The 24,778-nt window shown below is 40.2% G+C and overlaps 1 protein-coding gene across 3 annotated transcripts in view; it reads left to right on the top strand.

Annotated features, from left to right (window-relative positions):
- The window catches only part of ABCC3 (ATP binding cassette subfamily C member 3), a 48,379-nt gene extending 23,794 nt beyond the window's left edge, over positions 1-24,585 (top strand). Inside the window, exons 8-31 of one of the 3 annotated variants that reach the window (XM_040530127.1) lie at positions 285-503; positions 2,815-2,992; positions 3,218-3,379; positions 4,437-4,529; positions 5,857-6,060; positions 7,284-7,430; positions 7,843-7,930; positions 8,954-9,020; positions 10,708-10,834; positions 11,179-11,355; positions 12,195-12,362; positions 13,074-13,257; positions 14,217-14,322; positions 14,889-15,042; positions 16,355-16,562; positions 17,131-17,441; positions 18,233-18,432; positions 18,535-18,661; positions 19,404-19,505; positions 20,515-20,661; positions 21,649-21,807; positions 22,159-22,325; positions 23,326-23,520; positions 24,165-24,585. In XM_040530127.1, the coding sequence (XP_040386061.1) occupies positions 285-503; positions 2,815-2,992; positions 3,218-3,379; positions 4,437-4,529; positions 5,857-6,060; positions 7,284-7,430; positions 7,843-7,930; positions 8,954-9,020; positions 10,708-10,834; positions 11,179-11,355; positions 12,195-12,362; positions 13,074-13,257; positions 14,217-14,322; positions 14,889-15,042; positions 16,355-16,562; positions 17,131-17,441; positions 18,233-18,432; positions 18,535-18,661; positions 19,404-19,505; positions 20,515-20,661; positions 21,649-21,807; positions 22,159-22,325; positions 23,326-23,520; positions 24,165-24,273 (3,799 nt within the window). In that variant the 3' untranslated portion in view covers positions 24,274-24,585. The other 2 variants (XM_040530130.1, XM_040530131.1) reach the window with 2 other exon arrangements.
- Positions 24,586-24,778: the final 193 nt, after the last annotated feature.

The raw sequence follows: 24,778 nt of genomic DNA on the forward strand, positions 1-24,778 counted from the left end.
AGCCATTCATCTCCTACTCCTTTGGGCCTCGTTCTCATTCCCAGGTGATTGGCTTTCTGGCTTGTGGGGTACACCTCATCCTTTTGAGGGATGTTATGCAGAAAAATCAAGACTCATCACACAAGAGTGGCCTATCCCTGAATGTGTCCAGATCTTGCCAGAAGTCCTGCTGTAGCAGAGCAAAGAAAGGAGCTGGGTTTTTGGATGTCACTGCAGTACTGTACACATAGGGCAATGACGTTCTCTTTATCAGTTGTCTCTAATCAGTGGGTTTGTTCCCCTAGGAAAGAAGATGTGACATATAGGAAGAAATCTAACCATGTGCTGAATCATGTTGGTGATGGTCCAGAGGAGGCAGAAGTTCTGATTAGAGACAAGAAGCAAAACAGAAAGCCTTCCTTCCTCAAAGCTTTGTTGAGGACCTTTGGACCATACTTCTTAATCGGCTCCTTCTTCAAGCTGATACAAGACCTACTTTCTTTCGTCAACCCTCAGCTCTTAAGGTTGGTTTACTGTGTGAGTAGTTTCTATGTGCAATTTCTATGGAGGCTTGGCTTTGGCAAGCAGTATTTATTTTTGAAATGCGTAACTGGTTTCCCTCACAGTGCTGCATATGTAAGTTTCCCCACCTTCCCCCTGAAATGCCCTGAGACAGGAGTTCTTTATTGTGGACTAAGCTGCAAATTGGACAAGCTTCTTTGAAATGAAAGATTCATAAATCACCCATCTCCAATAGACAGCTTTGGATTACAAATACCTGTTGTGCTGTGCAACAGTCCAAAGTAATTTCTTCACAGTTCTAAAAGATTATTTGTGAAATCAATGCAGAGCACTTCTTGCTGGATCCAGTAGTCTCTGTATATCTGATACCCATATGGGCTGTTGGTGGTGGCAGCTGTAGTGTGACAATACAAATAAAGTGTGATGCTCAAGTACGTGGTGCTTTGGCAGTGCTGCTATCATCTGGGATAGATTTTGGAGACTTTAGATGAGTTTGTGCATTCGTAGCAGTAGGTAGTGACGAGAATGTGCAGTAGATTTCCAAGTAACAGAAAATAATGGTTCAAAAAAAAAGAGGAACAAAAAAGCAAGAGCTTGACAAAACTGATATGTCCTCAAATTCTCTCTGTATGAGGAACATCCCTACTTTCCATATTCAGGGACACTGGTCATTCAGATCCGTTAGGCTATCTGCGCAATCCCCACATTTTTCTCTGTTAGTATCATTCCTTTATTCCTGAGGTGAGAATGTCGCCAGCTAATCATTAACTAAGAAAAACATAATGATGGGAATACCAGCGTTTCAGAGAATGGCAGTTGCTTTCTACCAAACCATTGCTTCTTGTTTCCAAACCTATGGAAAGGCACATGGTCCTGTTAATGCATGAAGAGTTAATGCATGACGGGTTTGGATGGAGGCCATAGGTGAATATGGGGAGGGGAAGAAAGGATGGCTCTGTTTCTATATGAGTGTCTTAAAATAATGTGGAGCTGTGTTCAGAGACAGTGTTGTTTTGTGGGTGGTTTGTGACATACCCAGAAACTTGCTGAAAAGAGGGTCCAGCCCAATATGGTGACATTAATAGCTTGCAGTCTGTCTTCTTCCAGCGTCCCTAGCGAAGAGGAGGCAGCTGGCTTCCTTCTGGGAACACATTAAGTATAGTCTATTCTGGGAATTTCTCAAAATTGCATAAATTCCTGGATATGTTGTCAGTGATATCTCAAGGCATATGATGGGGAATTTCTGCTGAAGTCTAAACTCCTGCAATCTTGGAAAATGCAATTCTAGTGGCAAAAGAAAATGAAAAAGCCATGGCTGTCTGGCAAGTTGCACGTAAAATAGTTTTCTGTCTCTAAAAAGATTGCTGAATCTTGAGGAAGATTTTTTTCTTCTGAAGCTGTCCACTTAAGGCATGAATGAACAGTGTTGTGCAAAAGGAAGATCTCAGATCTGAAGCTGTAGCAACCTCATGCTTCTAAACCAAGGCTTTGGGCCTCCCTAGTAGTTTCCAAGTGTTATTTCCCCCCTGCTGGCTATTTGAATCAGGGATCCAAATCTGTTCCTCTCTTATTTTGAAAATTCAATTCTCTGGTCAGTAGTCTGGGGGTCAGAAATGTGATTTTTGAGAATGCTGGACGGTGCAATACGTTGTTCTGCTTGTTTGTTATATGACAGCTGTTCAGGTCTTGCAGGGAGAGCAGCTGTCTACAGTAAGAAATGGTTATTGATGAAAGATAACCAGTTTAGTGGTACGACAGTTTTACCAAAAAAGTGTGAGTAAAGAACTTCCTGTGCATCCATCCTGAAGGATGTCTTTTAATCTAGCTTCTTTTTTTTTTTTTTTTTTTTTTGTGGGAAAACACCCCACGCAGGGGTGCTTGGGCTGCTGGAAGAGTATTTTGGTAGGAGGGTAGGAAGCTGGCTTTGCCTGCTTTACTGCAGTGTCCTATGATGTTGTATCGTTTACCTCTTGCCCTATGGGTCTTCTTGGCAAAGCCCAGACACTGAGCCGTGTGTTTGAACACCAGATCGCAGGGGAAATCTAGACTTTCTCGTCATATTTCATTTTCTACAGGCTCATTTACAAATGGACTTTCTCACTGGCAAAGCTCAGGTTTTGCTGTTGTATCTTTGCAATGTTGTTTGGCTGAAGTCATAACTCAGCTTGCATCCTGGAGAGCTGTTTACTTTTTGTGGCTAGAGAGAGGATGTGGCAGGATGCCATAGCTGAGGGAAGCTATGTTATGTCCCATTAAACTTGCTGTATGTTTTTTTTTTTTTTCCTTTTCCTTCCCTAATGTTCTGAAAAACAGCGTATTAATCAGCTTCATTAAGAACAAAGATGCCCCAGCCTGGTGGGGATTTTTGATTGCAGCTTTGATGTTTACCTGTGCCGTGCTGCAGACTCTCATACTTCACCAGCATTTCCAGTACTGCTTTGTTACTGGGATGAGGCTGAGAACTGGGATCACTGGAGTGATATACAGAAAGGTAAGACTGGAAGCATTTTGTGGGCCAAAACACCACAAGCAAACCATGTCATGAAGTCTTTTTCTTTGGAGGTTAAGAATTAATGTATGTGAGAATCATTTTATTCTTGTTGGTGAATCACATTCATGGGGAATATTGTGTTTTCTTAATACTTGAGGATTTATTTTCCATGTTTCTTCATATGTATCAAGATTGTGAATCCAAAGAATCTCTCTTATTTCTCAGTCCTTAGTCATCACAAACTCAGCAAAGCGCTCATCTACTGTTGGAGAAATTGTCAACTTGATGTCAGTGGATGCCCAACGTTTCATGGATCTGATGACTTTCCTGAATATGTTGTGGTCTGCACCACTCCAGATATTTCTAGCTTTATATTTCCTCTGGCAGGTACAGACATTGTCACATTTCTTCAGAATTTTTCTAAATGATGTACAAGCGTAATATTTTTTTGATCCTTTGACCCACCACTGCTTTTTTTTAAGCTTATTGTTCTGCCTTGTTTTGGTGAAATAACTTGCACTGGTGTACAAGATCGATTAGTTTCATAGTTGTTTTTTTCAGCTGGCAGGCAAGATAACACATTTGAAACCAAAGATAGCCTTTATATTTCCTTTGTCCCTAGGACGCTTTGATAGGTGCAGTTTTAGACTCATCACTGTATTCCCAGTAGTAGATACAAATGAGAACTCGAGGGAAGTGCTTTAAAAAAAATCATACAATCATATTATGCTATAATAAGAAGTTTTGCGTGAGTCAGCATGAAACAAATCTCACCTGGAATAAACATATTTTTTTTCCGTTGCTTCAGTGAAGTTTCTTGTTTATTCCATGTTTGGTTAGAGCACTGGCTTTCGTCTTTAAAATGTTTCCTTGTAGTTAATCTGTAAAGCAGTAGCACCAACGTAACTATACTGATTTATTCTCAAGAGCCATAAAGTTGCAGTAGGTTTATGAGTTACTGCTCTGCTGGTAAGCAGAGCTCTGGTAGTTAGCAGTTTGTGTGTGCTCTTATCCGTATTGAGGGCACTGGGTTAATTCAGTAATTACAGTTCCCTAGGTCAGGGAGAAGTCAGTGGAAAAATGCCTTCTCTGTAGCTTATTTGTTACTTTCTAGATTTGCTCAATAGCTCTGTATCTGCGTTAGTTCAGACTTTTTTCCCCTCTCCCACTGGGAACCACTTAACAGGTAAATCACAAAGCACTCTGCTGTCACCAGTACTGGTGTAACGGTAACTCAGGATGGATGTTGTCTTATTTTTGTCTCCTCGTTGTTGTTGTGTGGAATCAGAATACTTCACCAGGAGGAGTCTAGCTGTCTATGCAGAATGCTCACCAGTGAGGCAGCACATTTCAGTTTCTGTAACCTGCTGTTGTTTTAATGCTCGCCATAGGGGATAGCAGCACTTGGGTACAACAACAACTTACCTTTTTTCTTTCAATCAAGGCTTTAGGGCCTTCTGTGCTGGCAGGAGTTGCTGTGATGGTTTTACTTATCCCATTCAACTCTGCAATAGCAATGAAAACCAGAGCATTCCAGGTAAGGTACCAGCAGAGAAGGTGGCATTATCTGAATTTCTAACTGTGCTATGAGAAGTGAAGGCATCAGCAGTGTCTTGGCCATTTCTGAGGTGCCATTTGCACCAATTTACTTAAAAGTAAGATTGTACTGATAAGTTTAATAACTGTATCCTCTCAGATAGTACTTTTACCATAGTGAATCGAATGCTATTTAAAGGTGTGGCATTGAGTCAGTGACTCATGCTGCTGGAACAGCTTCTGGGGTTAGCAAGAAGTTTTTGTCTCTATATTCCCTTCCTCTGGCAGCTTCTTCTAGGAACGTCTAGGGAAAGGGCAAATGTAATTCTTTGAGCTATGAATGACTTTTTAGAGATGGAAAACGAAATGTGGCAACTTGTTTCTTATATTAATGGCCAGTGTTGACTTTCATCGCTACTGAGCTGGGGCTAAATTTGAATTATTATCTTGTGGTAAAAATATCTTTTATTCCTTTTTTTTTTCCCTACACTTAGTCTCTAGTCAAGAAAGGTTGAAAAAACAATATAATAGTGCCCTCTGGCTTTGTGCTACAAAACTCTCGTAAGTAGTTTGTGCTGTGTAACCTATCAGTGGCTGGCTGAAAGGTTTAAAAGAGAAATCAAGCTACTGATGTAAAAAGGGTAAGAGCTGGAAAACAAGTATAAATGATAATATTTAAACACAATCTTAGTAACAGAGTGGCATTATTACATGCCTTAAAGAGACATCCAGACTTTCCATTAAATCTCTTTGATGTTAACATGTTAATAGTAGCATTCCTTTTTTCCCTTGCCCTCAATAAGGTGCTTGGAGATGCATAACTAGGTGTGTGTGAACACAATTTTTTATTTTGTCTACACTGCTGAGCAGGGATTTGATTTTTGTGAAGTAGCTGAATGAAGCACTGTGTTCTAGTGTATAGAAGGAAAATAAACTAGGAGTAACCACAAATTTCAAGGGATCCCATGAGAAATAAAACTACACATATCAGGAAAAAAAATCTGAAGCAATCAAAGGAAGTAGGGTAGTATTTTTCTGAAAAGCCTGAATCTTTCTTAAGGGTGGTTTGAAAATGTAACTCCTAACACTGAAGATGAATAGAAAGCTTTCATACTCATCTTTTCAATAATTTTCTTGGATTCCTGGTTTCTTTGGAAGTATAGACTTGCACAGTGAGTTTACTGATGATGGTCTGGCTTTCTTTAATCTCCTTTTGCATCCTCTTTAGAAATAGCCCAAGGACCATCACAGCTATGAGACAACATGTTTAAAGCTCTCATCTAGTCATTCCTGTGACACACTGTCTCTTGTGTTTACCAATAACCTAGGTGGAACAAATGCGGTATAAAGATTCCCGCATTAAATTAATGAATGAGATTCTGGGTGGCATAAAGGTGTTGAAGCTGTATGCTTGGGAGCCATCATTTTCAGAAAAAGTGTTGGAGATACGAAGGAATGAGCTGCGAGTTCTGAAAAAATCTGCCTATCTCAATTCTTTGTCCACCTTTGCATGGATCAGCGCACCATTCCTGGTAAGTTGAATTTGCATGATTTTTTAAATTGTACAAGCATATCGTTGAAGGATGTGTGAAGTTCGTAAATAGGCTCTCTACTTGCCAACCATAAGTTGGAACAATATATAAATACCTCTAAAAAAAAAATAATAAATTATTCATGTGCTTTGAAGCAAGGTTTCTATTTACCTAGAGCCCATTTGTTAATCAGTATCAAAGTATTTATTGGTAAAGCCTGCCAGTGGAAGCTGAGAATAGCTGTCTCAGGAGAATTTCCAACCACTTCAAAGTATTTCCCACAACAAATTGAAACTAGAATTTGAAACATCTGAGATACCTGTGTATAAAACTCCTTGCCAAAAAGCTTTGAGTCGGTCGACTCAGTGTCTTACGCTTTCATTTTTGCCTTTCCTCTTACAGTGCTCTGTTTGTTTTAGTGGGAGAAGGAGCTGTTAAATTATGCTACTACCTTAGGAAAAAAAAAGTTTTAATGTAAAAATATAAAGCCTGAATGTCACATTGTCAATTCTGAAATGATTTTTTTCCTCAATTTTTTTATTTTGCACCACAATCCCTTTTGCATGAAGAGTTTTGGTTTGCATGCATAAAAACATCCAGATAAGTGCTTTGTCAAAAATGTTCTTAGCCAACAGTTCTTGAGATCAAAGGCCCAAGCCTGTAAAAATGTTCTTAACGGCCTCCAGATCATGCCTCTTTCATGTTTCCTTCAAGTTGGGTTCAGTGCACATTCCTCTGCCTGCTCACTGCTGGTGTACTGCACAGGGAGGTACCTTTGCAATGCATGGTCCCTGCCATACAGCGAGCCAGCAAATAACTTGGCTGTTACTGCCTTTCTTATTGATCAGTAAATTTTGTTTGCTTAGCCTGCAGTTTACAATGGGTAAATTTGATTAGGTGGAGCTGGAAATGAAGCCAAACCACAGCTAGATAAACACTTATTTGAATTTACCAGAGTTCTGTAGTTCACCACCTAAAGCTTCTAGTTCAACTAAATGTAGCCATTAGTAATCTGACGGTTACTTTATTCTGCATGCCTTTTTTTTGTTGATAACAAGTATCAACTTATTCATATGACAAGCATGTTGAAAAGGTCAAATATGGAGAATTTTCCTGATATTGTTGTTGATGCGTTTATTTCTAATATGCTTCGGGCTTGACCGCTTTTTAAAATGTCAAAATGTTACACACATTTCGCAGTAAACTCACCTTCTGGCTTTCAGGTAGCATTGACAACATTTGCTGTATATGTCTCAGTGGATGAGAATAATATCCTGGATGCAGAAAAGGCTTTTGTCTCCCTCTCCTTGTTTAATATCCTGAAGTTTCCCCTCAATATGCTTCCACAAGTCATTAGCAACATTGCACAGGTAAGGAAGGTCTGGTGCATAAGTTGTTTCAAATACAAAAAGAACACCAGATAGCTCTGATTTCTGGAAAGCAGAGATGCCGTGTATCTGCCTGTTAGCTAGTTTTCTTTCTAATATCCTTTCATTAGTGCTGCCGTGTATCAGAAAGCTAGACATCTGAGTAAGCTTGTGTGCGTGGCATTTCACATATGTGAATTTTGCTTCACTCAGATGAATGTAGCTTCGTCTAATAAAGTTCACAGTTAAAAACATGAATTTCAGCGTAAGACTGCTTGCAGGGAAAGAATGAGTCACTGTTCAGGAAGCCCATGGAGTGAAAGCTTAAGCCATTCTGCATGCTTATCTTTTCTGTAGTAAGAGCATTAAGTCCCCATTAAAAGAATGACAAAATAATGCTGCTTTCTTTTCTTAGACGAGTGTTTCCCTAAAGAGAATACAGCAGTTCCTGAGTCATGATGAGCTTGATCCAAATTGTGTGGAAACAAAAGTGATTGCACCAGGTAAAGAGATCGGTATTTTTCTAAACTATGCTAATACAACAAGCATCTTGTATTTGTTTTGGACTGGCTGAGTTAGCAAAAAAGCAAAAAGCAAATGACAACAATATTACCTTTTTTTTTTTTTTTTAAATTTCTTCTCTGAAGAGTGTGTGTTTTGTCATTTAGACTATGTGGAAACTACAAAAGTATCTGGCTATATTTTTGAGCTTTGCACTGCATTGTTGGGCCTGAGTTTGCATCTACAATATAATGGTTGCTAACGGCACTGAATAATGAAGTACATCCACTGACTAGGGTCAACAAGACCTCCTCATACCTTTCACACTGCACAAATGCTCAGGAATATTATAAACAGGAGTTCTGTTTTATTCTATTGCAAACACAGTATTCCCAAAAGAATGAGCAAACCACTGAAAAGCTGTGTTTTCTCGTGTAATGGACTTTGATGCTGTGGTTTGAAACCTCTCTTGTGTGTGATGCAGTGGAGAAGGAGGAGGGATAGCTGTGTAGCTGTCATGTGCTTATTGTTATACACCGCTCCAACAGGAGGTGAAGAAAGCCTGCAGATCTGTGACTTGTTATTGTGGCAAGCAAAAAGCTGTGCAGAGGCAAATTTAATCTGAATCATCAAAGTCAACAGCATGCTGTTGGTCTCCTACTGACTTGAAAGTGGTTTCTTAAGTAAAGTTGTGCTAATGATTGCACACGGATTCTGAGAACTACTCTGAGCAGCAAATGTTGGGACCAGTCTCACCTGGACAGAGTGAAGCAGGACTTTTCTGCTCCGTAGGTCTGTAAGCTCACTGTCTGTAGCTTAAGCTGCAACCAGTTATTTTCACCCTGATGAACATTCCCGTCTCGTGACCCAGTGCAATCACAAGACTGTGCTTCCCATACCAATAGAAAAGGGAACTGCAGCGTACGTGAAACCTGTAAAGGTTCCTTTGTGTGCAAGTCTCTCAGTCACACTATTCTGTGTAACAGTTTTCCTGCCTTCTCTGTTGTTGCATTTTTGTCATGCAGGCTATACCATCAGTGTTAAAAATGCAACGTTCAGCTGGGGAAAGGACCTTAAGCCGTCTTTGAAAGAGTAAGATTTCTTTATGCAACTGCAATACATCTACTTGCTTCCCTTTTTTCTGACTCTTGGAAGGTCTGTTTGAAAAATGTCTGCTAATATCTGCAGGCTTATTTCTGGGCAAGGTTGTTACCACATGCCCCGTAGTGCATCTCGTCTAACTTTAAAACATCTAGCTAATACTCATGCCTCATAGTATTCAGGCATTATAGAACAGTGCTGTAAAGCTTTAACTCCACAGCAACCAGCCTAGACTAGTTATCTATTAAAGGACAGAAAGGCTAGGTAAATTTCTTAAATTTTTTTTTTTTTTTAACTGAAGCAGTGGACAAATTAAATTGATCTGATGGCTTATGAAGGCAGTTCCGATGTCTGGGTTTGGGTTTAATTCTAGCTCATGGGCATGTGAACAGTAGTCTCTTCTTTTAAGGTTCTTGTAGCAGGCGCATCCCTGTGGCTATACATATGCCATTTCCAGACTATGGAGGTGTATGTTTTACTCTTTTGCCTATTTGTATGAATACAAACAAAATTTGCCTGGAAGCATATACTTCCCTATGTTATGCTTTGTTGTCAGATCAAAATCACAGAAACCTGATAAGTATCCATAGACTTCTCAGTCCGAGGAGTTCGTGATGCTGTGCTGAGTTCATTACATTAACAGGCTAACATGGATAACCTGCCAGCAAGAGGCTTAGAGTTCAAAGGAGCTGCTTTGGTTCAGGCAACCAAATCTGCAGCCAGGTTGACTTCAGTGTTCTGGGTTTTGTGTCAGAAAGAACCATGCGTCTCCAGCACAAATTGCTAGCTACCTGGGCCTAAAAATTAATTGGTGACTTCCTAAAATAGCAGTAAGGCAAAACTCAGCTAGAGGGAAAGAATAATGGGAAGAAGAAAAAAAAAAAAAAAAAAAAAAGAAGTAATGTTTTTGAGTTTTCTTGCTTTGATGTTTTTATTAAAAACAAACAAAACATTCTTGCAGTGTGCAAAATATCAACTACCTCTTGGGGAAGAATCTGCAAAAGCATTAAAGCCCTAGTTCTGCATCAGGATCTTTGCAAACAGAAGTTCGGGTTGATTTCGTTAGTGAAAGACACTGTGAAGAGACTGTCCATCAGTCATTTCCACATCACCTTCAGAACTGGAACCTAAAGCAGTACCTTTTAGGACATCATGGGAAAAACAGTAAAGGATTTTTTTTACTGGGAAAGATTTATTTGTCTTTTGTAGTTGTGAACCCTGTTTATTAGCACTGGGAATATTTTAGTAAAATGGTTTGGACATTTTTAGGTGTGATGTATTCACTCATTGCTTCAGTACAGTTGCTCCTGGTTTTTAAAATCAAACCCAAAAGATTTCTGGAAGATTGCTTTCAAAAGGCTTATTAGCCCTGTTTGACTTGCTGATGGACTGATGTGACACAGCAAAGGGTCTTAGAAGGCTTGTTACCAATCCCACTGATTTACAACCAAGAAAATAGATTAATGTTGGGTTTCCATTTACTCCTACAGTTCTGCTTACAGTTGACTGTACATGAGAAAGAGAGGAGAAAACCAAGAGGTGACCAAGCTATGCTTACTATACCCAGTCAGGCTGAGGTCAGGCTGATTTGTCACTGTGTATTTTAGCCCATTTAAAAGACCTCTAATGTCTTTAGTAAACTAATATTTAATTAATTTCCAGCCTGTTTCCTCCACAGTATAAATCTGTTGGTCCCCAGTGGTGCTTTGGTTGCTATTGTTGGCCATGTTGGCTGTGGGAAGTCTTCTCTGGTGTCTGCACTCCTGGGTGAAATGGAAAAGCTGGAAGGAGAAGTGGCTGTGAAGGTTGGTATTGTTTCTAATGCCATTTAACAATGGTATAGAAATATGCTTCTTACGCCTACCGTTGCTTGCAGTGCACATCAGGCTGGAGATGGAATTGTTTGCTCCTGTGCCAGCTTGTCTGTGTGTTTATTTGGGTTTTGTCCACACCTGTTTACTTGTGTTTTACGTGAAATTACTTTCTTGATTCAATCAATTGTGGATCAGCAATTAGTACACATATATGTATAATTTGAATACGTATCAAACAGGATCTATATATGTGTGCTGAAGATCTTAATCAGAGTTGTGAGCGTGAATCGATGCTTATTAAAAATTGGAGTTTCCTGTCTCCTATCTTGTTCTAGGGTTCTGTCGCTTATGTGCCTCAACAAGCCTGGATCCAGAATGCCACACTGAAAGATAATATTTTGTTTGGCCAAGCTCCTAATGAACAAAAATACCAAAATGTCCTGGAGGCCTGTGCTTTAAAAACTGACCTGGAAGTGCTGCCAGGGGGAGATCAGACTGAGATAGGAGAGAAGGTAATTTTTTTCAAGTCAGACCTGCTTGATGATTCCTCTTCTGTTGAGCTAAACAGAACACTGTAGAGTCAGCACTTGATTTGGTTTGATCTTTATGACAGCATCCCTATTACAATCAGCGCTGAAACATGCAGGCAGTTCTCTGGAAGATAGTTGGACTTAAACATGTTCCTAACTTTAAGTGAGTGTTTATACCGTATCACATAATTGCACATCTAGCCCTGGTGGATCAGAGCATCTCCATTTGTAGTCCAACTGTAAGCATGCATCTGGCCAGAATACTTGAGGTCCTTCCTATTCCTGTGTGGATAAAAGGGGAGGGAACATATGGTGTGCTTCAAGTAAAAAAAGTAATATGATCATCCCTTAACATCTCATTTTAATGAGAAACTTTTACGTCAGTGATTGCCAACAAAGCTTTCTTTCACAGGCCACTAAATTTGAGATGGATTTCATGAAGTTGGGTGAATGTATGGATTTGTATGTAAGATGAGAGACATGGAAGACGTTCCAGGTGCTGCAGCCCTGCTTTGAGTGTTTTCATTTTATGTCCTTGTTGACAGTCTTCCTTTTCATTGTCTTGAGTTTTAACAGCTCCCTTTAGGAGCTTATTAAGTGAGAGACTTATTCTGTCTGCAGATTGCTGGGTGAGTGGAAGTTTGGCAGCGAACAGATTTAGAGGCGTTCTGTTCCTTTCCCTGGCTCTGAGTGCGTTATTCTCTTCAGCATCTCATGTTTCATTTAGCATCCATGTGTCTGGTGGTGTATGAGCCATAAAAAGTCATAGCTGTTATCTGAACTGAGTTGTGTGATACATTTTGCTCTCTCCTTCCCTTCAGGGTATCAACCTCTCTGGTGGCCAGAGGCAGCGAGTGAGCCTTGCTCGCGCTGTGTTCAGTAACTCGGACGTTTACCTGTTAGATGATCCTCTTTCTGCTGTGGACTCGCATGTTGCAAAGCACATCTTTGACAAAGTTATTGGTCCAGATGGGGTACTTAAAGGAAAAGTAAGCTGACATTTAGGTTCTCTTACAAATGCACATAAGCTCTGAAATACTAATGGGTAACAGGAAAGTTGTTTCACCACTGAGGCTTTAGCGCTGAATCATTCCTTTTCTCCACAGCACAGATTCTGCGGTGAGCTGCTATTTAGGTACGTGCAAAAGTGATGTGATCTGGTCAGAACATGTAGAGGCAAAAACCTGTTCTGTCTTTTTAAAAACCCAACTATTTGAGATGTCCAAAATCAAGGCATTTGTGGGAACTTGTAAAGGTTGTCAGTTTAGTATTGCTTGTTACTCAGAGGTGGCACAGTGAGGAAGCTGCAACAGCTTACTAATTTTACGGAAGTCTTTGGCAGTATGCAACCAAATTACAGCCTCTCTGCTTCCCCTTCTACTCCTGTTACAATCTTCTCGGACTGTCTCAGTGCTTAAAAGGGAAAGAGGGGAGTGATGACTCAGTTGTTTTACTTCCCTTTGTGGCTATGTCAGCAGGTAGTAGGAAGCATAGTAAGTTCATGTAGATTTTTTGAAGCTAATTTGACTAACAAGGGCAGGGTATTTCTCTTGGCATTTCACCTTAAGATGATAATTCACTCCCCGTCTCAAAAATGCAGTACTATTTGACTTGTTGGGTAGCATTAGTGCACTGCAGCATTTAGTCTCAACAATGACAACTGAGGGATGTGTTTTTTTTTTCTCTTTTTCCCTATCCAGACCCGTATTTTGGTGACCCATGGCATTGGTTTCCTGCCTCAGGTAGACCATATAATTGTCCTGGTAGATGGTAAAATCTCTGAAATGGGATCTTACCAAGACCTTCTGAAACAAAACAAGGCTTTTGCAGAATTCCTTCGAAATTATGCACTTGATGAAGACATTGAAGAGGATGAACTAACAAGTACAGTACTGCTTTTTCTTAAAATATGTCTTTCTCTGTCAACCAGATTACAGGCACTTTCTCTGTATACTGTCCACTGCTCCTTCATGACATCCTGACATTTGTCTTTCCTTTCTGCACTACCATAAAAAATGCTGTCTTTGACCAGTTCTGTTTTATTGATAAATGTTTTCCCAAAGAAATTTAGTTCAAAAATTTCATTTGATTTGTCCTAGAAAAAGCGATTCTTGTGTTTGAAATTATTTCAAAGTTGAGAATTTCTTTTACAATTGGCAAGGTTGAGCTCAGCAGGAAAATGGAATAGGAAAGAACAAACTGGGGTCTGCTATCATAAGGGCTACACAGAATTTGGTTTTCTTCCTTTGTTCAGATGTTGTTGTTCAGTTTGTTTGTGTTTTTTTTTCCCACACAAGTTAAATGATACTTTAATCTTGGGTTACCTTTAAGCTTGGTTTTATGCTGATAAAATATTGCAAGATTAAAGCATTTTGGTAAAAGTTTCCTTTGTGTGGCAGTGTTCTCACGCTCTTTGCAGTGCTGTGCTGTGCTCTCACCAGACAGGCAGAAAGGAACATGCATGGCATCTTTTAGCAATAGCAGAGGCTTGCAGTAGTTTCCAACATGAGACCCCATCCCAAGATCATGCCTAGAGCATGTTCGATATGTAAATTTAGCTAGAACTAACTATAACTCTATCACTTAGCATTTTGGATGCACAAGGGCAATGAGATGTGAATGCATTTGGTCACCAGTCTGCCTCAGAAGACCTCTGCAATTAGTAAAGTGATGCACCGAAGGGATGTGACTACTGCCATTGGGGGTGATTAATGATGGGATTATATACTATGATTTTTCCTGCTATGGTATTGATTTTCATTACTCTTGCTTTGCCTGGCCACTTGTTTCTCTGCTTTCTGCTTTACTCAGCAGAATATCTGAGATGTAATCTTGTCTTGCAGTGGTGGAAGAGGAAGAGGTCCTGCTAGCTGAAGACACCCTCAGCATCCACACTGATCTGGCAGATAACGAACCTGTGACGAACGAGGCCCGCAAACAGTTCCTTAGGTAAACATGAAGTCCTCTTGTGTTTATAATCTGTGTCTGGGGTAAAACACATCTGAAAGATGTTAATCAAATACTGTCTCACGGTCTACGATTTAGTTTCCTCTTAAAAATAAATTGTTATAGAGTCCTTTTGAAAGTAAATGTGAAAGAACATGCAAAGAAGATCAAACACCTGTTCCTGCAATCTTCTTTTTAATCCAAATTGAACCAACTTCATAAAGCAACATTTTTCATAACCATACCCTTGGAACACTCTCCAGTTACTGTTGATGTGAAAACGGAGAAGCTCAGGGGCTAGCTTTGAAAAGCCTGTATTGCCATGAGGACTGCCCTGTATCAAAGTGTCCAGCCTTTGCCACAGCCTTTGTTAGGAACTATAGTTCTGGCATTACTGAACATCACTTTACATCCATGGGGATCCTACATACACCCATATCTGCAAGTGAGGCTGGCATGGGAACAGGGCAAAAGAGCTGGGATGAAGTCCAGTCTGCTGCATCCCATTCTTGCTTTAGCACAGCCACAATATGCCCTTTTTCTCCTAATGACTCTATTGTTTTGACTAGGCAACTTAGTGTAATATCTTCTGAGGGAGGAGAATGTCCCAACAAAATGTCAACGAAACGGAGAGTCTGTGAAAAGAAGCCAGCTGAGCCTCCTCTGCCAAGAAAAAATCCTAACGAGAAACTTATTCAGGCAGAAACCACTGAAACGGGAACGGTATAGTGTGATATTCTCCCTTCCTTGTTCTTCATTTTTTCCTGCTTGAAAAAATATCATTTTTATTTTTACATTTGATCCAGTTCTGTTAAATGCATTGTATAAATTATGACAGCACGTTTTAGGAATTAATCTGGTGGCCACTGATCCTTCAAATTTGGGCTTTTGGCAGGGAATTCTGCACCTGGCAAAGACTATGTAGTTAGGGAAGAAAATAATCCCTTCCAGCTCCTGCCACAGTCACCTGATACCGCATAGCACTGCACTCTGTCAGCTCTGTCTTTGCATTGCAGAACTTTCAGCACTGTTAGTCTTTAAACCCTTTGGCTGCTGTGCAAGTCCAGCTGCAGCACTGGATATTTGATGACCTGCAGCAGTGGGTTCTACAAGCCAGCTGCCTGCTGCATGCCAGTGGATCTGTTCTGTCTAAATGATACCTTCCACATGATCTTCAAGAGCAGTTTATGCTCATGGGTACAAAAGGGGCTGCACTCTCTGCGAGCAGGGCCAGGGAGTAAAATAGGAATAGAGAAAAAAAGAGAGGAAAAGGGAAAAAGAAAAGATAGGAATAAAGACATAAAATCCAGGGACAGCAAAGGGGATGGAAAAGGAACAGGGTGATCTTGTCAAAGAAAGCCCCTTCCTACCATTTCAGAAGGTGTCCTACCACTCAACATGTCCTGTTTACTGTCTGATGTACATGCTTCCTAGCACAGACATTTAATTGACTGTTTCTGTGGATTGTTTTAGCTGTTAAAGTCCCTAATCAGCAACACTTGTTCTCTAAATTGTTCTTCCTTATGCCTTTTTAGAGACTGTTGTGTCCCGAGCCTCCGTCTTTTTTGCCTCTCTGCCTTTTTTTGCATTACCTTAGAACTTATTGTGAAGACACCTGAATGGAGGCCTAAAAAAGGACCTGAATAGGCCCTTTAAGTAGTCCCGAGCTGGATATGCCTGGCAAGTTGCTGCTTTTGCCTGAAAGGCTTGGTTGCTGTTCCTGTTACCCATCCTTTGCAGCTGTTTGATAAACCTCTTCCCAGCCTGTCTTGCAGTCTTAAAAACTAAAACCCGACAAAACTAGTACAATACAGTTCATCAAAATGGAGGAAAAGAATATTTCAGATAAGTTTCTGACTTGTTTAGAAAGTTACCACCCTGACATGGAGCTCAGGCAGGTGAACTCTTCTCTGCGGTCTGTTAGATTTTGGGCAGTTTTGAACTTAGTAGTTCCTCTGCTGAAGGATTCTTTTTTCTGTCTGAACTTCTGATTCTGTAAGTTGTACAAACCAGCTTTGGTGTGTGATTTTTGCAGGTAAAGCTAACAGTGTTCTGGCAATACATGAAGGCTGTCAGCCCTGTCATCTCTTTAGCTATATGTTTCCTATACTGCTGTCAAAATGCTGCTTCTATTGGGGCCAATGTGTGGCTCAGTGACTGGACCAACGAGCCAGTGATAAATGGGACTCAGCACAACACATCCATGCGAATCGGAGTCTATGCTGCCTTGGGCCTCTTGCAAGGTGAGACCAGATAAAAATCATGATGTCTTAGTATTTATCAAAGAGGAATTAGATGGGAAAACCCCTGTATTAGTTGCTGGTGGCCCAAAATTGCCATCAAAATGCTATCCTAAACAAGGGAAGTAAAGAAAGCTAGAGCCAGAAAATCTGAGCTCAGTCCCCCACTTTTAATTGTGCTGTGAAGCCTTTGGAGGGGTTTGAATGGGTGACATGGAAGCCTGGGAGAGAGAAATTGGAGTGAGACCGTGAAAACTCAGGTGCAGAAAAGACAGAGAGGTTGGGGTGAAGTTGCAGTATTAGGTCTTCATGGAGGCTTGCAGAAAGCAGAGGGAAGATGGTTGTGCATCTGTCCTGTGTGGACAGCACGGTGAAATCCACAGGATGTATTCCTGTGTGTTAGGCAGCAGTGACCACAATGCTATGGTGCTGATGTGTGTGGTAAGAGGGAGGTGGACAGGGAAATAGTAAAGCAAAAAGGCTTCTAGCACAACAGGAGCTGCTTGAGGGTCAAAGAGCTGCAAATCGGGAACATCACACTTGCTGGTTAACACATTTCTTTACTTGGAAGGCCTCATAGTGCTTGTCTCCTCTTTCACCCTGGCAATGGGAGGCATTAACGCAGCCCGGACGCTTCACACGGCTCTGCTGGAGAATAAATTTCGCACGCCACAGTCCTTCTATGACACCACTCCAACCGGCCGAATCATCAACCGCTTTTCAAAGGACATCTATGTAATCGATGAAGTCATCCCACCAACCATCTTGATGTTCCTTGGAACGTTCTTCACCTCTTTATCGACAATGATTGTGATTATAGCAAGTACTCCGCTCTTTGCTGTGGTTATAGTTCCACTTGCAATTCTGTACTTCTTTGTTCAGGTAACTGGAAAAATATCTCACTACCATTGTAATGGCTATTATTGCATTATTTGTGTTTTTTTTGTGGGGTGTTTTTGGTGGGTTTTTTTTTTTTTTTTTTTTTTTTTTTTTTTTTAAGAAAAACAAATCTAGGGTAAAATTGCAGTATCTGAAGTAACCATGTTTATGTAGACAAAACATTATTTACTTCTCCCAGTAAAGGAAGTGTCTCCTGTAGGACATGGTCATAAAATAAATTGGCATAACTTTTTTTGCTTTTAAGTAATAACAAGTAAGCCTACTGCTAGAGATAGAACTGCAGTGCATTTTAATATATTGAAGTGTGCATGTATTTGACATACAGACAAGTTGTTAAGGTGGAGAGGAGTTAAAATGCTGAAAATAGCATCAATTTTATTGACTTCTGAGCAAAAATGAAGCATATGTTAGTATGTAAATAGAGACCTGATAATGGAGGTACAAATTCATGCTCATTTTCTTGGAAAATGAGGCTCCTACAAATGCATTCATTTTGTTAGGCTATGTTACCTGAATTTAAAGTGACATAGATAAATTCATCTTAGAGTATATAGAAATGGCAGTCACCCAAAACTCTATTTTGGAATGAAACAAAGATAACTTTACTTGAAATACTTCACAATTATAGGGAATATTTTTAAGGGTTTAAGTGCATCATTAAAAATCTCCTTTAAATCCTTAACCTAATAATCCCTTAACCTAATAATCGTTTTGCTGATAATTAAAAGAGTAAGTATTTCATGCACCCTTCAACTTTCTCCAAAAAATGGCAGCGATTCTATGTAGCTACCTCCCGTCAGCTGAAGCGTCTGGAGTCTGTGAGCAGATCTCCCATCTACTCACACTTCTCAGAAACAATATCAGGAGCCAGCGTCATCAGAGCCTACAGGAGAGAGAAATCCTTTGTAGACATCAGTGATCTGAAGGTGGATGAAAATCAGAAGAGTTACTATCCTGGCATTGTATCAAACAGGTAAAAAGGAATATAACTTCTTGTTTCTGCTTAGTTCTTTGTGTTTGCACAACAGGTCCAAGCAAGCATTTACCTCTCTTCTTATGTCTGCCTTTTGACCAGGTGGCTGGGCATTCGAGTTGAGTTTGTGGGGAATTGTATTGTCCTTTTTGCTGCCCTCTTTGCTGTGATTGGTAAAAACAGCCTGAATGCTGGCTTGGTAGGACTTTCAGTATCTTATGCACTACAGGTATGTGTTCTAGCTCTCTGTTGATAAATTAGCAGTACTTAAGTACTTGTCAAAGTTGGAGTTAATAAGAAAGTAATAAAAAAGAGTTGTGGAATATCTGGAAACAGTAGAGATTTACACTGAATGCTGACAGGCCATCAGCAAGTCCACATGCAGTTCAGGGCACTTTGGGAGCACTGAGGGTGTGCTGCACCCCTGTATCTCCAGTGGCAGCGTGCAAGCAGCCCAAGAACGTCAGGTGCACCTGCCAACAGCAGCTCATTTGAGCAGCATGGGCTTGATGTGTCCCAAGTTTTGCCGGCTATGTAGAACATCTGCATGTCCGGGTAATCACAGGGAGATCAATAGAATTCATAAATAGCAAGATAAACTATACTCACCCAAGCTATGAACAGTTGAGCAGATTTAATGGTTTCGCTCTTGTCAGAAGCTTTTTAGATACAATGAGTGTGCAGGACTGCTGTTAGCAGTTTTCAAGTGAGACGCATGACTTTGGGGAATGACTTGAAACCAACTTTTTTGTGGGGCAGTTATTAAAGCACCATGGGAAACATGTCCTTCTTCACGTGAACACCTGGTTATCTGTGGATGTCTTGTCCCAGTATCTGTATTAATGTCGATGCAAAGGTAATTACTCCATTTGTAATATCAGTGTGAATTCATGTCTTAACAACAGTATCCACTTTTGTTAAATCTGTTGTTGTTCCTCTGTGGGCAATATTTTGTTCCTTGTCTTCACCAGGTGACCTTGTCTCTGAATTGGATGGTCCGAATGACTTCTGATCTTGAAACTAACATTGTGGCTGTTGAAAGAATAAAAGAGTATTCAGAAACTGAAACAGAGGTCAGCCACTGAGAGTCAAGCACGTTCACTAACAAGCATGGCAAAATTTTAACACACGATGTTTACCTGGTCTTTCTTTAGACTCTTGAGAGAGAATTCCTGCTCTGAGAGTATTACCATTTAACCTGAACAAATGTCACACTCTGAACTGTAATTTATGCTACCACAGCTCCGAATTATTACTGCTATCATGCAGTCTGTGCTTAGCATCTCATTTTCTGCTAGTGTGAGTGGCTATAGCATAACAGATATGATTTTCACCATCAGAATATTGCTCCCATTGGGTTTGAAGTGTTTGATGCGTAGTCCTACCTGCGTAGATGGTGCTATGATCCTGCCTCTGAGCACAGCTGCACTACAATTATCAGTCTATGCACATGTTTTCAAAAGTATTTATATTTAATCAGCTTAATCAGACCTCCTCTCCCTTGAGAGAAGAACATCTCCAGGAACGCTGTACTGCCTAATCCAGAAAAATCATCCGATCATTTTCTTTTGTTGCCAAATACTTTTAAAGGTAGCAGATGGAGCTATGCTGGGAAATCTGCTGGTCTGTGGACATGGTGGGTTTTGTTAGCCCCGTGTATACGAGAAACTAAGAATTAGGAAATGGATGGTCTGAGGAGAGCTGCAGTGTACATTTCTGGAGATAAAGTATTTGATCTGGAAGAAAAAAAAAAAGAAGGTAGACAAGATGTGTGATGTATATTATAAGCCAGAGCTTGAGCTGGCATGGAACAGATAGTGTTCTGTTGAAGTTAATGGGAAAAATGTTAATTTATATCAGTTGAGGATTTGACTTCATATGCTCAGATATATTTTTTCTTGTGAACTTCACAACAATGACCAAAATGGGTGGATGCTTAAGAAACTATTTTTAATTTGTAACTAGAAATTCAATTTATCATTTATGTTTCTAGTAACCCATAAATGCTAATGTTTGTATCTGAGTTTGAATTACTAATTTTTTAAAGCTGTATGAGGCATTTCTAATTTCTGTGTCCTTCAGGCTCCCTGGATAATTGAGGATAAGAGTCCCCCAGAAGACTGGCCATCCAAGGGCGAGCTGGAATTTGTGAATTATTCAGTGAGGTACAGGAAGGGCCTGGACCTAGTGCTGAAGGATCTAAACCTCCAAGTGCACGGTGGAGAGAAGGTGAGTAACCAGCTGTATGTCTCTGTTGTAACTTTGCTCTGGGCCTCCAGTGACAACCATGGATAAAGGACAAGAGCTACGTGCACAGTTGCCTCAGTAGTGCAGACTACATAAGCTGGCCAGCAGTAACGACTGTGGCAGCATCCTCCAGGCAGGAAGCAACAGAACCGACTGCGTGGGTCTTTCTGGACTTTAAAAGTTAGGCTGGCATCGAGTTACTGCGTAGGAGGCACCAGTGATTGCAGGTGACAGAATTTCAGTGACAAAAATGCTTCTCTGAGGAGATGTAGATGGGAGAAGGAATTCCAGCTTTTTCCACAATCTGGCTTTGCCTGTGAAATTTTTGGCATGGAAGGAAATGACATTCTTTGCTTTCTTAATCGGGAAATTGTCTTTGTTCTGGGAGATTCTCTTCATGCTTCAATTGAAAGTACTGGGCTGTGTGTGCTGTTGACAGAACAACTAGCATGGGAAAGTCCTCCAGTCAATAGGCTATTAATAGAAGAGGGCATTATCACAGAATCACAGAATGGTTGAGGTTGGAAAGGACCTCTGGATGTCATCTGGTTCAACCCTCTGCTCAAGCAGTGCCACACATTATTATCCTTATACTAAGCAGACAGGATGACAATTGCCTTCTGGAATTCAGATATGTGTGCTTATGATAAAGTCTGAATTATACTCTAAAAATCTATTTTTTTCTCCTTGTCTGTTATGCTAACATAAGTAATCCCTAACATGGGTACTTCAGCTAATCGCTCAAACTCACGTAGGGTGATTGTAGGCCTTTGTACATAATTATGGGAATGACAACACATTCATTGTAATGTATGACGCAGTTTTCTAGAGAAGGGTGATTACGTTATTTTTTCAGATTCCTATCTGGTATAAAACCTCTTAGAGACATCTTGACGTTTTGTTTTGTTGGTGGTGGTATTTTTTGTTTTTAATTATATGCGTTGCTGTTAATCCTCCGATTTGTTGTAGATTGGGATTGTTGGCAGAACTGGAGCAGGGAAGTCCTCCATGACACTCTGTCTCTTTAGGATCCTGGAAGCTGCAAAAGGGGAAATTAAAATTGATGGTGTGAGAATTTCAGAGATCGGCCTCCATGACCTTCGATCGAGGCTAACAATTATTCCTCAGGTACAGCTTCCGTGCATCACAATAAAGGAAGGTTATCAAACCACAAATAGTAGTAGTTAAACCACAGAGGAAAATGCTTTGTTGCATTCATAAAATGGGTTCACACCAACAAGTCATTGTATTTCCTTATGTGGTCCTGTCCTGCCATCTCACAAGCTGATGGTGGGTGATAAAACAGAGTTTAGAGTAAAATATCTTTAGAGTCTGTGTATAATGTGATGTATTTTCATAGTGGATAGGACTGGAAGGTAGTCCACCTCCAATGCAATAGACACTTAATAACTCGTATATTAATACCTGTACTTAAAACAACTAAAGCACTTGTCTAATGGAAGCTTGTTTTCTATCCAGGATCCTGTTCTCTTTTCTGGAACACTGAGGATGAACCTGGATCCATTTAATAAGTATTCAGATGAAGAAATATGGAAAGCTCTCGAACTGTCGCATTTGAAGAGGTTTGTCAGCAGTCAGCCATCCATGTTGGAATACGAATGCTCAGAAGGTGGAGAAAATCTTAGGTAAAGAATGTTTGGATTAGAAATATACACTGAGCTTTCATTCAGCCCTAACAGCGAGTAACACTTGAGCACAGGTTTACACTGTAGTTTGTTGTGTCCTGAAGTACTTGGCCAGCTGTTCCAAGAAAACCGGTAAGGCTCAAACATGTTGTTCTTCCGCCTCTTCCAGGAACGATCTGATTCACTTTTGCTGCTGGGAAGAATTTCTCCCAAACCAAAATCTTGTCTTATCAGTATAGAAAGAAATTTCAGGATGGCAGGGTATTATGAATAGGCGATCCCTTAACCATGGTTTGGTAGGAAGGGAAATGCCGTGGTAACATGTAGCTGTTGTGCTGAGTAAGAGTCCTCTGTCTGTACTGACAATTCATCAATGGTTGTTTGCTGTTATTATTTTGGAAGATCCATGAAGAAAGACATGAATGGTATGATAAATCATGCTTGGATATGCTGTATTGGCTTCTGTGACCACAGTGTAACCAAATTGTGTGATGGACATTCAGCTCCTTCCTTGTCCCTCAGAGACACTCAAAGGCAGTGTCTGGGGAGCTGTAGGGGGGCGGTATTGTGAGCTGCCTAGTTATTTTCTTTGATGGTAGAAAGGACTTGCAACTTTTAAATTTTTTTTTAAGTTCGTGTATGTCCAATGTTGTTACACCTCTGCGTGTTTCTGAAAATTCAGACAGAAGCATTATAATTATTAATTTCCCTGACTTTTGATGTAATGACTGAAAGGGGACATTTGATGGCTCTCTAAGTACTGGGTCAGCTAGTTAACAAAGTCAGTTAGTGAACAAACACGTGCTGAAAGTAGCTGAGTAATGCTGCAATGTGTATTTATTTCCTCTAGGCCTATCAGGCTGGGCTGTTAGCTAGATAATTTTTTTTTCTTGTTCGGTAACTTTATCTGATGAGTAATCTGCTCCAGAACAAGTGATTCTGAACAATGGAGAGCTAAGGAGCAGTGGGGCCTCTGTGAAAGCTTTGTCTCTGCTTGCAGTGTTGGCCAAAGGCAGCTCGTCTGTCTTGCAAGGGCACTACTTCGCAAGACGAGAATCTTGATCCTAGATGAAGCAACGGCAGCTATCGATCTGGAGACAGATGATCTTATCCAGATGACAATTAGGACTCAGTTTGAAGACTGCACGGTGCTGACAATAGCACACAGGCTGAACACAATTATGGATTACACAAGGTAAAACACTTAATGATGCATGTGTTGGGGCTTGCCAGTGTGCTGGGTATGTGAAGCAGGGTCTGATTTGTCTTCAGGTAGTCACACTGGTGCTCTTGTCAGATAGTACGTAAGCAATAATGTTTAAGCCATATAATCCTAGAATATCCAGGCTTGATTTTGATACTGTTGGCGTAAATTCTATATTCATTAACCAAAGCTGTGAAAGAGATACTACCCAGTTGCCTGAATGGCACTGTCAACAAACTTAAAGATCCATTTTTAACCAGCAGCTGCTGTAACCTTTTCACTTATGTTGTGTTGTATTAATTATTTCAAAACCTATTACTATACTTAATGAGCTTTTTCAAGTCATTCCCCAAAGCCTCGCCATGGCTTTGCAGTACTACGCTTTACAAAGCTACCAATGGAACCATATTTAGTGTTTTTTTTCTGGGAGATGGTGATTGCGCTGTACCTTTTTAAGTCAAACAACAGTTCAGGAAGAATGTCTATCATCTGTTGTGCTTCAGCGTGTGAAAATAATTGAGCAAAATAGTCAAGAGAAAGAGTAGAGCAGTATTTGCTTTGTGATAGAAATGAGTATCACATTTCCTGTGAGGAATTCTGACATATCTTTTACTGCCACCTTTTGTTTTGCGCAGGATTCTTGTTTTAGACAACGGAACCATAGCTGAATTTGATACACCTGCAAACCTTATAGCATCAAAGGGTATTTTCTACAGTATGGCTAAAGATGCTGGACTAGCATGAGAAGACAACCCCTTGTTGAGGGTTTTTTCGGTTAATTTTTTTTTTTTACTGACTTGCCACAAAAGTGACTTGTGAATGTACTGTAATTTACAAAAGTTTTTGTAGTAGACTTGTGATATATTAACAAAGTATTTTACAGTTATAAGGACCAGAAAGTGAATTTTTTATTTTTAAATATTTTCTATAAAATATTTTATTATATGCTTCTTTCCCAAAGAATGCCAAACACTCTGCCAAGAAAACGTATGTATCGCAAGGCAATATGTACTGTATTCTGGTTTATAATTAGTAAATTATATTCATGGTACAAAATACACCTGTTTTGTGTCTTATGTATAAGGGTTCATTGGTTTTGAAGTGGAAAGACAGGCCCAGTGGCTCAGCTTGAAAAAAGAGTGAAAGAATGTATAGTTTCCGAGTGGTTCCAACCTGCTCCTTGCAGGAGAAAAGAGATGAACGCGTCAGCTTCAAGGCTGTGAGTTATCCCAGGACCTTTGGTATCCCT

This window comes from Cygnus olor, chromosome 18 (genome assembly GCF_009769625.2).
Source record: "Cygnus olor isolate bCygOlo1 chromosome 18, bCygOlo1.pri.v2, whole genome shotgun sequence".
NCBI lineage: Eukaryota > Metazoa > Chordata > Aves > Anseriformes > Anatidae > Cygnus > Cygnus olor.